The 18,663-nt window shown below is 42.2% G+C and overlaps 1 protein-coding gene across 3 annotated transcripts in view; it reads right to left on the minus strand.

Annotated features, from left to right (window-relative positions):
* prkdc (protein kinase, DNA-activated, catalytic subunit) overlaps positions 1–18,663 on the minus strand; it is a 303,035-nt gene that overhangs the window by 29,710 nt on the left and 254,662 nt on the right. For all 3 annotated transcript variants that reach the window (XR_010019774.1, XM_063063262.1, XM_063063255.1), the window contains exons 69-78: positions 16,175–16,361; positions 14,782–14,956; positions 13,479–13,669; positions 13,208–13,388; positions 12,231–12,391; positions 10,537–10,748; positions 9,310–9,397; positions 9,080–9,223; positions 4,974–5,175; positions 3,610–3,677 (exon numbers count right to left, since the gene is read on the minus strand). Coding sequence is in view for 2 of the 3 variants with exons in the window: in XM_063063262.1 (XP_062919332.1) it covers positions 3,610–3,677; positions 4,974–5,175; positions 9,080–9,223; positions 9,310–9,397; positions 10,537–10,748; positions 12,231–12,391; positions 13,208–13,388; positions 13,479–13,669; positions 14,782–14,956; positions 16,175–16,361 (1,609 nt within the window). In the remaining variant the exon portion in view is untranslated. The remainder of the gene's footprint in view (positions 1–3,609; positions 3,678–4,973; positions 5,176–9,079; positions 9,224–9,309; positions 9,398–10,536; positions 10,749–12,230; positions 12,392–13,207; positions 13,389–13,478; positions 13,670–14,781; positions 14,957–16,174; positions 16,362–18,663) is intronic.

An 18,663-nucleotide genomic window follows, 5' to 3' on the forward strand; every position in this document is an offset into this window, starting at 1 on the left:
GAGAACTGTGTGCAGTGGGTGGATACTGAGTCCTCTGTAGAGCGATTTGGACGATAAGCAAACTGTAGAGGATCCAGCGATGAGGGGAGGCTGGCTGTGATATGAGGCTTGACAAGCCGTTCAAAACACTTTATCACTATGGGGGTCAGGGCAACGGGACGGTAATCATTCAGACAGGCTACAACTGATTTCTTTGCTACAGGGATGATTGTGGAGGTTTTGAAGCATCTGGGGACAATGGCTTAACTGAGGGAGATGTTGAAAATGTCTGTCAGGACATCTGCTAATACATCAGCACATTCCTTGAGCACGCATCCAGAGATGTTGTCGGCACCTCCCGCTTTTCGTGAGTCCTCTGTGTTTGCTCTGGATCAATAATTGGAGCCGGCTGGTCAGATGGTAAGAAGAGACTGGCTCTCCCCCTTGCTGTAGTGTTTGATGCTTCGAAGCGGGCAAAGAAATTGTTCAGCCTGTCTGGTAGAGAGGCATCGCTGTCATCAGTTTTCTGCCTGATCTTGTAGTCTGTCAGAGCTTTAATTCCCTGCCACATCCGTCTGGTGTCACCTGTGTCACAGAAGTGTCCATGTATTTTGCCCGCGTAGGCCCTTATTGCTTTCCTGATCCCTAGTGAAAGCGCAGACCTGGCTGAGCAAAGCGCACTCCTGTCCCCCGATCTGTAGGCTGTGTCATGGGCCTTCAGTAGTGAACGCACCTCTGTTATCATCCATGGCTTTTCATAACCACGTGCGGTGAAGGTTTTCACCACAGTGACATCCTCCGTGCATTTGGCTATGTAGCTGGTTACTGCCTCCGCATACTCCTCAATGTCTGTATGGTCATCATAGGAGGCTGCTGTTTTGAATATATCCCAGTCTGTGTGCAAAAAACAGTCTTGTAGTGCTGAGGCTGCTCCTTTTGGCCAGACCCTTATCTCTCTTTTCTCTGCCGTTACACGTTTAAGCAGTGGTTTATATGCTGGTGTTAACATGACAGATATGTGGTCAGAGTGGCCAAGATGGGGGCAGGGGGCTGCTTCGTATGCCTGTGGTGTGTTGATATAAACCAAGTCCAGTGTGTTGTCTCCCCGGTTTTGAAATCCACATATTGCAGGAATTTGGGGAACACAGTCTTTAAGCTGGTGTGGTTAAAGTCCCCAGCTATCAGGATGTGTAGTCAGTAGCTCACTAATGGCTTCACGTAGGCCTCCCAGTGCTTCGTTAACATTAGCCTTAGCATTGGCACTGGGAGCTTCGTAAAAAGCTGCCACAAGCATGAAGGTGAATTCCCTTGGCAGATAGAACGGCCGGCATTTCACAATGAGAAATTCAGCCAGCGGTGAGCAGCGTTTAGCAGCTACTGTAGCGTTCACACACCAGTCTTTGTCTACATAAACACACAGACCTCCTCCTCGGCTCTTACCGGAGCTAGCTGCCTCTCTGTCCACACGAAACGATGTCATTCCCTCTAGCTGTATCGCTGCGTCCAGTATGTTGTCATGAAGCCAGGATTCCGTTAAGACATACACACAGCAGTCTTCAAATTCCTTGCGTGTTTCTCTCAGCAGACGCAGCTCATCCAGCTTGTTGTTGATGGAGCGGACATTTGAGAGCAGCAGGGACGGTACCGCTGGCCTGGTGAGGTTAGCTTTTAGCCTAGCATGGATGCCAGCCCTCTTACCCCTCCTCTGTCTTCTCTCACAGCGCTTTTGCTTCCTCCTCTCCCGGGAAGCAGCCGGCTTGGTAGCGGATAGTAGTCCGTAGCTCGTAAACTGTCATGTCACGTCAGTTTTTCCGACATAGTATGCCCTGATGTTAACGAGCATATTCCAACTGTATGTTGTGCATCTAGGACAAACAAAACAAACACTAGATACACTTATCGCTCCCCGAGGGGCTGCTGTGTCCATGCGCACCGCCATCTTGCTGGAAATCCAGAGCAACACACAAAGTGCTGGAGAAACTCAGCAGGTTTCACCGATAGTTGGTGAGAATTAAGCAGCAAGACAATTCAGAACTGTTGCTCATTGCGGTTTCAAACATTGAGGCTTGGAGATGCCAGAAATGGCCAGGAGTTAAAATGAATCGATTTCACAACTTCAACAAGTTATGAATTATGAAAGTATCGACAATTATTTTGAATGTTGCAAAGAAAATGATGATTGGGAGAATGCAATAGTCTAAAGCATTATAAGAAGACAGTCCATTATTTGCACTAGGTGTCTGCACTGATTTTGTTCATTTACAGTCAATCAAAAGAACACAGCAGATGAATTCCTCCATCAATAACTATTAGAAATCAACACAGTTTTCAAGTACTGTAGAGGTATTGGCAGCGTTCTAACTTGTTCTGTATTTCATTTAAATCCATAAGTTGTTTGCCTTTTTATTTCTTTTAACTACTTCCATGTAACTTTTAGGGCAGTTGCTTAATTGGGCCAAAATGTACTGGTCCCGATGTATCCCAATTAACCAGCATCCCCTGTACTTCTGGACTGAAATATTTGATTATCTTTAGAAAACAAAATTGGAATACTTATTGCCAAAGTGCCAATTTATATTTGCAGTTTTCATCTAGTAGGGTTTTAAACAAATTTTAACAATAACAACTTCCGACATAAGTTCCCCAACAGAGCCTTTGAGCAATTTCTGTTTTACACAGATTCACTTTCAAACTTTATTTAATTTTAGAGATACAGTGCGGAACAGGTTCTTCTGGCCCAGGAGGACCTTGTTGGGTTTGCTGGCCCAGAAGGACCTGTTCCGCACTGTATCTCTAAAATTAAATAATTTAAGAAAATGAACTGGGTGGAACTGAGTGAAATATAAAACAGAAGTTGCTCAAGGACTCTGTTGGGGAACTTATGTCAGAAGTTGTTATTGTCAAAGCCCTATTAGATGAAAAATACAAATACAAATAAGTACTTTGGCAATAAATATTCCCAGCAACTCACCTATCTATGGAGTCAGTGAGAAACAGGCCCTTCGGCTTATCTAGTCCATGCCAAAACCTTTTAAACTGCCTACTCCCCTCGACCTGCACCAGGAGCATAGCCCTCCATATCCCTACTGTCCCTGTAGATATCTAAACTTCTCTTGAACATTGAAACCGAGCTTGCATGCACCATTTGTGCTGGCAGCTTATTCCACACTCTCATGACCCTCTGAGTGAAGAAGTTTCCCCTCATGTTCCCCTTAAATTTCTCACCTTTCACCCTTAACCCATGACCTCTGGCTGTAGTCCCACCTAACCTCAGTGGAAAAAGCCTCCCTAGCCTAACCACAGGACAATTTACAATGCTCAGTTAACCTACTGACAGGTACATCTTTGGTCTGTGAAAGGAATGAGGACCACCTTGAGGAGACCCAAGTGGTCATGGGCAGAATAAATAAACTCCTTACAGCGGACGCCAGAATTGAACTCCAAACTCCTAAGTCCCGAGGTATAATGGCATCAGGCTAACCACTACGCTACCGTGGAAAACATTCCAATCTGAGAGAGGATGACATTTTACTAGCCTTTCCACTACATGCATTACAAATTGCCTAAAATACAGACGACTACTTTTGTCAATGTTTATTCACATACAATTATTTTAAAAATAGTTCATACCCTTTCATCAAATCCTGTGATGTGCGCATGGTATTCTGGCATTGGTTTCGATTTACCATCATATTGCCCTAAAGAGAAAACATATTTGTTATAGGTGGTTGGTCTATTTCAGCACTGACACATTTAGAGAAGGCTTTTCAGTATTTCCTAACTCACTTAACATTTTATGTAAGCATCCACTATTCTGTTCCATAATGGACAGAACTTAGCAAGTTACCTACTCCTAGACTGAAACCAAGTCATTCTTTATGCCAATCATAGCAAATCTAATACAGAAAAATTTGTTGATACATACATTTAACACTTTTTCCTTCCTCTAATACATCAGTGACCGTGGAAAATCTCATTACAGATGCACCAATTTACAGTTCAGTTGACTGTAGAGACAGTGCACAATGTTTACAGCAGGAGATCAAGATGTGTTACTAGTATTAATGATTTCAGATCAAAACATTAATTTGTTTTATTTCTTATCTGTATTTCCTTGCTTTCAAATTACAAAAATATTTATTCTAAGTAATGGTTTACAGTAAAATTTGCAGAATCATGTATGAAAAGCCTCCCTTCTTGAACTAGTGGCCAGTGTTTCCTTTACTTGTGGATTAAGAACTAGAACTTCTTAAAATTAATAAACATTATTGCAACACAGTACAGACAGTCATAGAAAAGTACAGCACAGAAACAGACCCTTTGGCCCATCTAGTCCATGCCAAAACCATTTAAACTGCCCATCGACCTGCACAAGGACCATAGCCCTCCATACCTTTATCGTTCATGTACCTATCCAAACTTCACAAACATTGAAATCTGGGTTTAGATCCTTTTTTTCTGTATAATAAAATTATCACATTTCAATAGTACAATTTAATTTAATTTACATGAATATAGGGTGATGAGATTGCAAGTGTGACTCAAATATAATGTATTTGGTATTATTTTATCTTTTTTCGACTTATGCTATTTATCTTCGTGTACTCTGTATTCTTCTATGTAGAAATTAATAAAAAATATTGAAAAAGAAAAGAAACATTGAAACTAAGCTCGTATGCACTTGTGCTGGCAGGTCATTCCACACTCTCACAACCCTCTGAGTGAAGTAGTTTCTTCTCATGTTCTCCTTTAACTTTTCACCTTTCACCCTTAACTCATAACCTCTGGTTGTAGTCCCACCCCACCTCAGTGGAAAAAGACTGCTTGCATTTACCCTATCTATAACTCGCATAATTTTGTATACCTCCATCAAATTTCCTTTTGATCTTTTATGCTCCAAGGATAAAGTTGTAATGTGTAATTACATTGCATTAAACACCGTCTACCAAGTTAAGCAGTTGAGCAGTGTGCTAAATTCACAGAATACAACTTGCCAGGAATCTCTAACTCATTGCTTAGATACTCAGGCTTGAATTCACTCATCCATGGTGAATACTCCTTCAGATTTCCCGGTGCCTCCAGCTTGCTCACACTTTCCAAGATTTTTGTTGCTGCTCTGCTAAAACTACTTATGTCCATCGTAAGCAGTTTTGAGCCATCTTGTCCAAAACATTGATCAAAATGTTTTTTGAAAATCTGAAATTTGGAAAAGATGATGATAAAATATTGCTGGTTAGGCCACATAATTGTGTGAAATGATTCCAAATGACATTATTACTTGACAGAGGATGCAAATCAGAGATGAGAACACATTAATTCTATAAAAGCGCAAATCCTGAAATTGTTCAAAACTAATGCAAATGCTGAGTTTAAACTGAGTCAAACAATTCACAGCGCTATGGGGTTTCGGTCTTTAACAAGAGTTGACCATTCTAAATTATTCAGATAGAATTCAGGATGCATATTCCTTCCTGGGAGGGAGGATGGGAAGAGGGGTTGGATCAGGGAAGCAGTATTTGCCAAGGCATTTGTTCCTAATTACTATCCAGTCACCAGTACCAAGCTTGAACATCATTCATCTCATCTTAAAACTACACAAAAGGAATGTATTCAGCCCTTAGCTCCTGGGAGCAATACCATTAAACCTGTTCCTTCTCCCTTTACTTCAATATATCCCTGAAAACCACTATTCCCTTACATACAGTACTGTGCAAAAGTGTTAGGGCCACACTTATAAATAAAAAGAGAGAGAGCTAGGGTGCCTAAGACCTTTGCACAGTACTGTCATAATTTTATGTATTGCACCGTACTGCTGTCACAAAAGAAACCCTAATTTCATGACATACATGAGTGATATAAATCTGATTCTGATATAGGTCTCTGTTGTGGACTGAGAGTGGGAAGGAGGCAGAAGAGGGGAGTCGCGGTTGGGAAAAGAGGAAGGGAGATGAGAGGGAGCAGGAAGCATTCTGAAATTATCAGTAAACTATTGTTTAGAATCAAACGTTCTTGCCTGGTATCCCAGTGCTGGGTGTTATCTGCACCTGCGTTACCCCTGGCCCCTGGCACTCCTTCTCTGCCACCTGTCTCATACCCCTCCCGCAGCACTCCACCTTTGCCATTCCCAACATGCTTTGCTCCTGCCACATTTACAAACTCGCTCGCCGTTCCACATTGACAAATTCAGTATATATATATATATATATACGTGCCTAAGACTTTTGCACGTATGCACGAAGCTCCTAAGCTTCACCCTGACTCTTCTTGACATTAACCTACAGCAATGGGCAATTTATAGAAGTCAAATGGCTTGTGGGTTTACATCAATACGGAATGGTGCAAGAACTCTGGGCTGGTTTCCAGATATTGCTCATCACTAGTGGAGTTTGTGACTGTAGATGCAGACCATTTTATTTACCATGGGAATTCACCACTGTCCTTATAGTCTTTGTGTACATTCCCCCCAGTGCTAATGCTAAGGAGTTGCTCTGTGAACTGTATGGGGCTATTAGCGAACTGCAGAACGCACACCCTGATGGACTGTTTACTGTCACTGGAGATTTTAACCACGCAAACCTTATGTCAGTGCTCCCCAGATTCTATCAGAACGTGGACTTCGCAACGAGAGGGGAGAACGCGCTGGACCTTGTTTCCCGACGCGTATTGGGTGAAGCCCCGCCCCCACCTCGGTTACTCAGACCACATCTCTGTTATGCTAATCCCAGCATACAGACGGCTCGTCAGGTGCTCCAGACCAGTTTAGAAGCAGGTGAAAACCTGGCCAGCAGGAGCCATCTCTGCTCTCCAATACTGCTTTGAGCACATTGACAGGCACATGTTCTGGGAGGCTGCAACCGATGGTGACTCTACCAACTTAGAGGCATCAGTGACTAGCTACATCAGCAAGTACATCGATGACATCACTGTGGCCAAGACCATCACTACACGCGCTAACCAGAAGCCATGGATGACCGTGGAGGTGCGTGCACTGCTGAGGACCCGTGACTCTGCCTTCAGAGCAGGCAACAAGGCAGCCCTAACAACAGTGAGGGCCAAACTGTCTCGGGCCATCAGAAAGGCAAAGCGTGCACACACCCAGCGAATCCACATCCACTTCCAGGACAGTGGCAACATGAGTCGTATGTGGAGGGCATTCAGGACATCACCAACTACAAGACAACACCACCTGCCTGTACTGGTGATGCCTCCCTCCCAGATGCGTTGAACAACTTCTACGCTCGTTTTGAGGCAGAAAATTACATGGTGGCAATGAAGGCCACCCCTCCTCCAAAAGACCAGGTGCTGTGTCTTACCATGGCTGATGTGAGGAGAACCCTGTGCAGGGTCAACCCATGGAAGGCTGCTGGACCAGACAATATTCCTGGCAGAGTGCTTAGAGGATGTGTAGACCAGCTAGCAGAGGTTCTCACTGACATCTTCAACATCTCCCTGAGCAGCGCCGTTGTTCCTACGTGCTTCAACGCCACCACCATCATCCCCGTGCCGAAGCAGCCTACTGGGCCTGAACACCTCTCTCTGCAACTGGATCCTAGACTTCCTGACTGGGAGACCTCAGTCAGTCCGGATCGGGAGCAGCATCTCCAACACCATCACACTGAGCACGGGGGTCCCCCAGGGCTGTGTGCTCAGTTCACTGCTGTTCACTCTGCAGACCCATGACTGTGCTACAACACACAGCTCGAATCACATCATCAAGTTCGCCGATGACACGACTGTGGGTCTCATCAGCAAGAACGATGAGTCAGCATACAGAGAAGAGGTTCAGCAGCTAGCAGACTCGTGCAGAGCTAACAACTTGTCTCTGAATGTGAACAAAACAAAAAAGATGGTTGTTGACTTCAGGAGGACACGGAACGACCACTCTCTGCTGAACATCGACGACTCCTCCGTAGAGACCGTTAAGAGCACCAAATTTCTTGGTGTTCACCTGGTGGAAAATCTCACCTGGTCCCTCAACACCAGCTCCATAGCAAAGAAAGCCCAGCAGCGTCTCTACTTTCTGCGAAGGCTGAGAAAAGTCCATCTCCCACCCCCCACCCTCACCACATTCTACAGAGGTTGTATTGAGAGCATCCTGAGCAGCTGCATCACTGCCTGGTTGGGAAATTGCACCATTTCTGATTGCAAGACTCTGCAGCGGATAATGAGGCCAGCTGAGAAGATCATCGGGGTCTCTCTTCCCGCCATCACAGACATTTACACCACACGTTGCATCTGTAGAGCAAACAGCATTGTGAAGGACCCCACACACCCCTCATACAAACTCTTCTCCCTCCTGCCATCTGGCAAAAGGCACCGAAGTATTTGGGCTCTCACAACCAGACTATGTAACAGTTTCTTCCCCCAAGCCATCAGACTCCTCAATACCCAGAGCCTGGACTGACACCAACCTACTGCCCTCTACTGTGCCTATTGTCTTGTTTATTATTTATTGTAATGTCTGCACTGTTTTGTGCACTTTATGCAGTCTTGGGTAGGTCTGTAGTCTAGTGTAGTTTTTGTGTTGTTTTACATAGTTCAGTGTAGTTTTTGTACTGTTTCATGTAGCACCATGGTCCTGAAAAACATCATCTCGTTTTTACTGTGTACTGTACCAGCAGTTATGGTCGAAATGACAATAAAAAGTGACTTGACTTGAAATAACCTTATAGAATGTTTGGTGCAAGGAAGAATGCTACATGCACAGATGATCAGTGGATGAGGATTGGGTTAAAGAGAGGATGTATATTTATTCACAGTCTAGCTTGTCTATTAGGAATCCTTGCTTGGGCAGTGGGAACAACCGGTGCCAACAGAGCCAGGAACTAGTACCTGAAACTGCATACAAAACATGAAAACTGACGAAGGGTGTAATAAGAATAGGTAAAAATTTAGAAAGTGACAGTTGTTGTTAATTTATAAATAATTTCACCACAGACCAATGACAATAATCAGTTGGAGCATAAATCCCGCGATTTGCTCGGAGCCTCCAGAACACAAGCTTGCTACACCTCGTATTAAAATAAGTATTTTTTAAACCCCAGTTTAATACTCCAAGCAGTGATATTATGACAGAAATTACTGATTAAATTTCACCAACCTGAGCAAATCTTCTTCTGAATGCTCCAATACCTGGAGTCTGCAAAGATGCCAGATTTGAGTACATCTCAGCATACTTGCTCCTCAGAAGATGTTGTTTTTTTTCTTTCATTGCTAGTTGACTCTTGATGTCAGTAACCCAGTCCTGTAAAAAAAAAGACTTATCTAGTTGCTTATTTATTTGTATACATTTGAAATATTTTAAAAATATATGTGAATTCTGAATATTACCTTAAACAACAAATCTGGATTACTCAATTGCTCCAAAGAATGGATGAACCTTTCAATTACTCCACCTTTATCCAGTTTAGTTTTCAACCTTGAAGAAAAAAATATGGTTCAGAACTGTGGTCCAGATTCTGATAAGCAACCTGGGCAAAATTGGCAAAGCAATTATTAACCAGACACAACTGATCTTTGGAAGGTGTGATGGGCAAGCTATTAGTTCAAATTTTCTTCTTTTTTCATTATTTTAGGAAGATGGCAACATGGGAATAGCCAGCGTTTATTGCCCTTCCCTAATTGCGTTTTAAGTTGTTGGTTAATTGTGCCTAAGTTGCTGCTTTCTTGAACTGCAGCAGTCCCACAATGCAGTTGGATGGGAGGTCCCAGGATTTAGAACCAGTACTCATGAGGGACAGTTTATCTACTTCCAAGTAAGGATGCTGTGTGATTTGGAAGGACATCTGCAAGTGGTGGTGTCCTAATGCACCTCATAAACACGAGAGTCTGCAGGTGCTGGAAATCCAGAGTAGCACACACAAAACACTGGAGGCCAGGAACTCACCAGGCCAAGCAGCATCCATGCAGCAGAACAAACAATCAACATTTCAGACCAAGACTCTTTATTAGGGCACCAATGCCAATTAAGTCCTGATGAAGTGTCTTGGCCCGAAGCCTCAACCATTTATTCCTCTCCATGGATCGCTGGCTGACCTGCTGAGTTCCTCCACCATTTTGTGTCTGATACTCCTGATGCACTTCTACCTTCTCCACTGTGGTGTTAGAGGCAATAGGTGTAGAATCTGCGACTGAGTCAGTTAACTGCAGTGTATGTCATACATTGCACGCAATACAGTCAAGATGCCATAATGATGAAGGGAAAAACTATTTTGGCTGGTAGATGCGGTGCAAATCATGAGAAATACTTTGTCTTGGTGTTAAGCTCCATGACTATTTTTTGACCTGCACTCATCCAGGCAAGTGAAGGGTAATCCATTATAGGGTTTGGAGAGTCAAGAGACAAGTCACTTGCTGCAGGGCACCCAGATCTCTGACCTGCTCTTGTACCTGCAATACTCATGCTACATTTTGGTCACAAGACCGGGTGGCTGAGTTCCTGGTAACTAGTGGCTATGCATTTACTGTGCATCTCAAGTTAGTTGAGATGAGTTCATTTTTACTCATTTGAAAAAGTAATTCAGTAACAGAAAAACAACCAACTGCAATTCTTTTTACCTTTCGACAAACTCCCTGTTCTTACTGCCATTTGCAGATGGTTCAAATGTGAAGTTTTCACTGCTGATCATAAAAGGGTACACAACGGCTTGTGGGTAGGAATCTGCAATCTGCTCTACAATGTGCTGCACCACTTTAGCTTCCCTTTTGTCAAGTAGAGCCATCATTTGACTAATCCAACCAATGAACTGCCAACATGGAATGGAAGACACCTGAGGAATGTTAAGGAAGACTTATTAGAATGTCATCTGTTCTTTATAATATGCATAAATACTTCATATTCAAGTCTAATATTAAATCATTTCATACAAGAGTGAAGTTAAAAGAAATGTTTCCAACTACTATAATTCCATACATCCCCACCTCTACCTAATCAATGCAAAATTTTAATTTTCCTTCAAACATATTTTTTTGGTTTTGTATCAAATTATAAATATTGGTTTGAAAAAAAAAGTAAAATCTTTTTAAATTCCTCTACAAACCCCATCTAGTTTGTATAATTAAAAATAAAAATAGATGACTCAAGTGAGGGAGCGAAGCAGAGACGGAAGAAAAATTGTGTTGTGCAGTCAAGATCGCTTTTTGTGGATGCACACCAGAAAGCAGATGGGGCAGAATTGATCGGGAAGAGTGTGATTGAGTGAAACAAAAAGCATTTAATTCTAACATTTACAAAGCAGCAAAACTAACCATAAAGTACACCTTCTGTTAAATTGTAGTTAAACAGATACAAGACTAAGAAGGCATACAGTGTATTAGCCTTCATCAACCAAGGGACTGAGTTCAAGAACCGAGAGGTAACATTACAGCTATATAGGACCCTGGTCAGACCCCACTTGGAGTACATTGCTCAGTTCGGGTCGCCTCACTACAGGAAGGATGTGGAAACTTTTGAAAGGGTGCAGAGGAGATTGACAAGGATGTTGCCTGGATTGGCAAGCATGCCTTATGAGAAAAAGTTGAGTGAACTTGGCCTTTTCTCCTTGCAGCAAAGGGGATGAGAGGTGACCTGACAGAGGTGTATAAGATGATGAGAGGCATTGATCATATGGATGGACAGGTTTTTTTCCCAGGCTGAAGTGGCTAACACGAGAGGGCACAGTTTTAAGGTGCTTGGAAGCAGGCACAGAGGAGATGTCAGGGGTAAGTTTTTTTTTACGCAGAGAATGGTGAATGCGTGGAATGGGCTGCCGGCGACAGTGGTGGAAGAGGGTAAGATAGGGTCTTCTAAGAGACTCCTGGATAGGTATACGGAGCCTAGAAAAATAGAGGGCTATGTGTACCCGAGGTAATTTCTAAAGTAAGTACATGTTCGGCACAGCATTGTGGGCTGAAGGGCCTGTATTGTGCTGTAGGTTTTCTATGTTTCTAAGACTTACTTTCAAGGAAGATTAGATTTGAAGTTAACCAAAAAACTAAACCTATTGCTTCTTCAATGACCAGTTTTGGAAGTCACTTTCTTAAAGAAGTTGTTAACTGTAATACTCCTTTTGGGTCCATCCCATTTTGCTGGAGAGCCTGAAATCCAGTCATTGATTAATCACATTCATTCAATAAACCACAATGATATTTGAAGGACAGGTTTACTCTGTAAGCCTGGGAAGATAATGTAAATAAAAAATAGCACAAAGTTTGTAAAACTCGCAGTCCCAACTATGTCTCTAAACCAGCAGTCAATCAGCCAAAGGACGTACCTCTCTTGCCATAAGGACCTGTGTTTCGGTTGGATATAATTCTACAATCTGTAGCAACCTCGGGAATCTTAACCGAGCTTCCTGCGAGTTATATTTCAGTGCTTTTAACATATTCTCCACCACACATTCTGGGAATGTCTGCAGCTCAGGGAAATTCATAACTGTGAAATAATTTATTGAAATCTTATGAAAAAATGGAAGCATCAGCATTGCAGAATAACTGAAGGCGTGAAGTCTAGAATAAACAAAATGGATAATCGTATTTACACTTCAATTCCCAGTAACTTAACAGCAAGTATTTCTTAAGGGTTAGAAGAACAGGGTTCTCTGAAAAGTGGATGTAGCGTTTTAGAGTCAGAAAACTGGGTACTTGTCATCACAAGGACAAGGATCATCAGGTCATACTTCTGTTGATAAATGACTAAACAGAATATCTAACTAAGCCAGAGAAAAAAAGAATCTGATTAGATAAAAGCACCAAAACATTTCAATCATAAAAGAAGTTAAATAATTTTATTGATAGAAGTTGGCAGCAAAAAACTGAATTTGGACATACAGTGGTCTCAACAGCAAGTTGTATTTACATTACTTCTTTGTTGCATTAAGACACTTGTGCCATCAATCAGAATTGAGTACTAAGCCATTTGGAAAATATTATAGCATATGACAAATATGGTTTAAGGAGCAACTTAAAGGTGGTGGATCGAGAAACTGAGAAACCACTCCAGATAATGGAGTATTTTAGGAAGAGTTTTCCAAAGTTTAGAGTCTTGGCAACCAAACACATGATTGTTAATGATGGCAAGATTAAAGGTCAGGGTACTCAATTGGCAAGAAATAGGTAGATAAAAATCTGAGAACCTTAGTCACCATGGTGCCAAACAAGGTCTACGTTCTACTGACTTCTCATTGTCAGCACACAGAAGTGCATCTGTAGAAAGAGAATTAAGTTATTACAAACTTTCTTGTAGGCTTACTGTTTTCACTTTCTTCTTCTTCACGTAGACACTTGTCACAGAAAGTTGCCAAATTCATGTAGGCCTCAATTACTCCTGTTGTGGCAACATACTCTTCAGAAAGAGACTGCAACTGTTCTTCAGTCTTTTTAACAGAATCTTGGAGGTATCTATAAGCCTTTCTGTACAATCCAATTGTAACCTGAAGCAAAACAAGTCACATTTCCAGATGAGCTTCAATCAATAAAAGCATTTGCACATCCTGTCGCTAGAGTTAGGGATGATTTCCTACCTGTGCTACATCATCACTGGTGGATTCAGAAAGCTTTACCACTTCTCTCAGCTGATCCCCTCCAATGTGCTGAAAACATGATGGATCTTTAGCCAGAGCATTAGCCATAATGTGGTAGGTTGTACCAAGCAAAGTGTTCTGATCTCTGAGAACATCCCGGTGTGTATTTAGATATTCCACCTTAGTTTCAACTGTAACAAGAAGATGTTTAGATTCTCATGTCCTGACTAAATGTTACAATGACCTTAACTTGCTTCAGAAGTGACTGAGTACCCAATGCATCAGGTACTTTAACAATATACATCAAAGTTCAAAAATTATTAAAGACGGCAAACAAGTTGAATACAGTGTTAAACTAGGTGTTACAAAGTGCATGCATTGTGCCATTACAGGAAAACCTATACAGTGTCTGCATTGTGCCATTACCGTGAGACTTATAATGCCTTTACTGAGAGCTTGTGAATCATGAAAGGTTATGGCACAGGAGGCCAGGCAAGCTCATTATCTGCATACCAACCAAAACCAAAGTACTAAGATTAAATCTATGTGAATGCTCAGCATTTTTCTCCAGGATATCTTCCCTTGTGAAATGCAGTTTGTAGCTGTTTGAGCTTTGGCAAAGTAGGTGGTGGTGGAGGGCGGGGGGTACGGTCAAACAGCTTAAAGTTGGAGTGCAGGGTGAAAGGCTTGATTGCAAATGAGCTGGGTGCAAGGGTTTCCTGCTACTGAGCCAACTTTGGATACAATATGCTGCACTCTCTTGGATCCTTTGGACTTTGAATTTTCTCTACAACCTCTACAAAAGACCATGCTGAAATCAAACTACATCAAACAACCCACCTTGCTCGCCCCCTCAGAAGAGGTAATCAGACCTGACCATGGTGACTCCTTAAGGCTAATCAGTGACTTTCTAAATGACATACTGTCGCTTGGAATTGACTCCAATAATTTCTCACTCCCAGTCCCCAAGTTAACTGGCCTGCAATGACTCAGTTTACTCTTTCCTCTCTTTTTAAACAATATTCACTTTTTCAATTTCCTCTTTTGCTTATGAACAAGTAATTTGTTGTTTCAATTTGATGGCAGTCGATAAACCATTCTTTAATTGTATTACTCTACTTCTAAATCTTCCTGGGACTTGGTGAAGTCAAAGTGATACTACAAACCAATAAACAAATTTATGCATGTCAGCTGAAAGAGATGATATTTTTATGTCAAATGTGTCTATTGAGGAAAGCATCAGAGTTTTCATAGACTGGCATTTCAGTTGCCGTGGCACCGAGAGGGGCCTGTTGTTCATTACCCAACAAAGGGATATTCTTCATCACTGTTTTAATCTGCTCAGCTCTCCCCAAATTCAGACTGTGCCTGTGTCTGTATCGGCTGTAACCATGGATCCATTTTGCTCTCCAGTCATCTCTGGTGTAGGACTCCTTTAACAGTTCTTTTAGTAGTTTTGTTGACACTGAGAAGTTGTTCTGAAATATAGAAATTAGACAAGTTTTTTTCCATAACAAAAGTCATAGCAGACTGAAAATGTAATAGTTTCATGATGGTAAAGAGTTGTCATGGTGGGATTGTTTGGAGGGAAGTCTAGGAGAGATGTCTGAGGCAAGATTTTTTTTTCCACAGAGAGCGGTGGGTGCATGGAAATTGCTGCCGGGGTGGTGGTAGAAACAGATGAATCAGAGACTCTTCGATAGTCACATGGATGAAGAGAGGGTGATGTGGGAGGGAAGGGTTCATTAATTTTGAAGTAGGTCAAGGGGTTGGCACAATATTGTGGGCTGAAGGGCCTTACTATACATGGACTTTTGGCTACACATTGCTGCTTCAGTTAATCCACCAACATAATCAAAGAGCTCACCCACCTTGTACATTCTCTCCTGTTCCCCCTCACATCAGGCAGACGATACAAAAGGCTGGTATCAGCTTACACCAGGTTCAAGGACAGCTTCTATTCCACTGTTATAAGACCACTGAATAGTCCCCTCACACAATAAGATGGATTTTTGACGTCATAATCTACCTTGTTATGCCTTTCATCTTATTGTCTGCCTGCACTGCACTTTCTTCGTAACAGTATAACTTTATTCTCCATTCTACTATTGCTTTCTCTTGTTCTACATCAAGGCACCGTTAAAGTGAAATAATCTGTATAGATGGCATGAAAGAAAGTTCTTCACTGTGATAAACCAATTCGCAAATGTAATAATCAGTTACAATTTTAAATATTTAATCGCAATGCATTTCAACCATAAAAATACAAATCGGACATAAAAATATAAATAAAATACTTGTAATTTAGCATCTTCCAATCTTTTGCCACAGACGAGTAGTTTTTGTTACTTTATTTCTTTTCCGCATGTAAACCGATCACTGTTGCCACTGGAACATTCCCCAGGTGATCACTATTCACAGTTAACCTTCCACTGTGAGGTTGAGCTGATTATTTGACCACAAGAAACAATACTTGGCACTCCCCACAGCAATAGGAACAATGACTGCCAGTTAGAAACTGGAATTGTAGCATATACTCATCCAATGTTCTCATCACTTCTGTGTCATCTGAACAATTGACACTGACACTTTAATGACACTGCTGTCAAGATTATCCACACATAATTATTCATCAATTACTGATAGTACGTGTACTGAGTTTAATCAACAGATAATGGAAACAGTTAGCTGCATACCTGTTTGCTTGCACTTTCTAACATTTTTAACTTCATCTTAAATTTACAGTCTCTAATGGCCATGTTAATATCTTCCTCTTCTCCGTCCACTTCCATCTGAACACCAGCTCCTTCGTCATCTACCTCCATACTGTCATCAGCTTGAGGAAACGACAACCGCTCCTTAATCTTGTCAAGGAAGAAACAGCTGGAACATGAACCATATAAAATGATCATTTATGGCACAAAATAAAAGGTGAAGTCATGCTAGTGGATATTTGTTACCACCCCTGGCAATGTCAAGAATGCCAATTCAGATCAGATCAACTTTGGGTGAGAGGTGGTCCACTCATGGGGCTTGGCTGAGGTCAGGTTTTATGTGTCTGGTCAGGCTGATTCTGAGAAGGCTACAACAGTTTATTTGCAATTGTTTAACTTTCTGAAGTCTTCCTATCAGTCCCCAGGTTGGCCACACTTGTTCATTAACGCTAATGCTATTCGGGTCCTGGATGCCACCTGACTTAGATTGGTAAACCCTCATCACCATATACTCTTCCTGACTCTATGGGCACGTTGGAAGCTGGTTGATCTGATGTCTCACAGATTCAGTGATGCATATTCAGTCCTCACTGAGGCTGTCTGTGTGAAGTTTTCACATTCTCCCAGTTACCATGCAGGTTTCCTCATAAATCTCAAAGATGTACTGGTTGGTAAGCTAATAAATTTCCTCTATTGTGTACGTTAGTGGGAGAAATGGATTTGGGGGGTGGGGTGGGGGAAAGAATTGATAAGAATGCAGCAGAATAAAATGGGATTACTGTGGCTCACGGGGCTGAAGGACTTTTCCTGACTTTGAATCTGTGATCCTGTACTAAGCGATAAGTTTGTATTGAGTTTGTCAGAGTCATGTCTTGTGGTCCTGCTGAGACCCAATGCAGATTAGAAGACCACTGCATCAAGTGCCTTTGCTGTGTCCAATACAAGAGGCAGGATCTCCAAGTAGCCACCCATTTCAATTCAACTCATCAGGGCTCTAACAGAGATGATGGCAGAACAGTAATGGCTTGAGTTTATGGGGGCAATTTGGAAGGTGTAAGATAGATACATCCCAAAGATGAAGGAGTATTCTAAACAGAGGATGAGTAATAGAAGAAGACAGTATAAAAGTAAAATAGAGCACATACAAAATAGCAAAAATTAGTGTAAAATCAACTGAGGGCAATTAAAATAACCATAAGGAGAGAAAAGACGAAATATGAAGGTAAGCTAGCCAATGATAACAAAGAGGATAACAAAAGCTTTTCAGACATCTAAAGAGCAAAAAAAGACATGTGAGTGGATATTGGACCGCTTGAAAATAATGCTGGAGAGGAAGTAGTGGGGGTAACGGGATGATGGATGAACTAAATAACGGATGGGGTACGAGGGGGAGGTGGGGCATTAGCGGAAGTTTGAGAAGTCAGTGTTATATAACCCCATCCGTTATTTATTTATATTGTGACGAAAGAGGGTTACAAAGAGTACCCATAGATTAAGATGTTAACTGTCCTGTGCTGGCACCAGTGGGATCAACAGTTGATCTGCCACCTGTCTTCAGGAGAAAGAGAGACAAGGAAGACAATGGAGCAGCATTTGGAAATGTTAATGAAAAAACGGGAGAGTTTAACGGAAGGAGACACGGTCTGAGAGCTGTCAAGATCGGCTCCTTTTTGAACCCTGAACTGTTTGAAGTGTGATGGACAGGCGATACCCCAGCAGAGGGATAAAAAAGGACAGGTTCGCTAAGGCAGGACACACACGACACCACGAGGTAATGAGACCCTGGAAGTGGTGCGCCTCCCACAAGTCGGTGGGAGTTTTTGGAGGGCTGGTCGCGGGACCAAGCCATAGACGCACAGGGTGGAAAGGTACGATCGGCGGGAACCTGGTGTGTGTCCGCCCTTGCCTGGGTGCCAGGTTCACTGCAGAGGAACGATCGTATCTGAAACGGAGGGGTCACAGTCGGTGACCTCAGAAGACATTACAAAGGGCTCGCCCGAAAGCTGACTGCAAGGAATATCGAAGGTCTGTGTGGAAGCCGTTTTGAATATTCATTCGCTTCCGCCCTCTCTCTCCTCCCACCCCCCCCCCCCCGTCCACCGGCACGGCAGTGATTACTGTGAACTGAACTGAACTCAATTGAACTGAACTTTGCGTCACTTTGAAACTGGTCATTTACCCCTAGACGAGGATAGAGCTTGATTGATCCTATTATCCTAGTTCTGTGTACATGTGTGTTTATCATTGCCGAACTGTTGCATTTATTATTCTTTTGGATTAGAGTACTATGTTGCTTATTTTTTTAATAAAACTTGCTTAGTTCCAGTAATCCAGACTCCAACTAAGTGGTCCATTTCTGCTGGTTTGGCAACCCAGTTACGGGATACGTAACATAAGTGGGGTTTTCGTCCGCGATTTTGAACGCTAAATTTGGGACGGAGTAAATTGATTGGGGTAAAGTTCCCGAAAGA

This window comes from Mobula hypostoma, chromosome 1 (genome assembly GCF_963921235.1).
Source record: "Mobula hypostoma chromosome 1, sMobHyp1.1, whole genome shotgun sequence".
In the NCBI taxonomy this organism is placed as follows: domain Eukaryota; kingdom Metazoa; phylum Chordata; class Chondrichthyes; order Myliobatiformes; family Myliobatidae; genus Mobula; species Mobula hypostoma.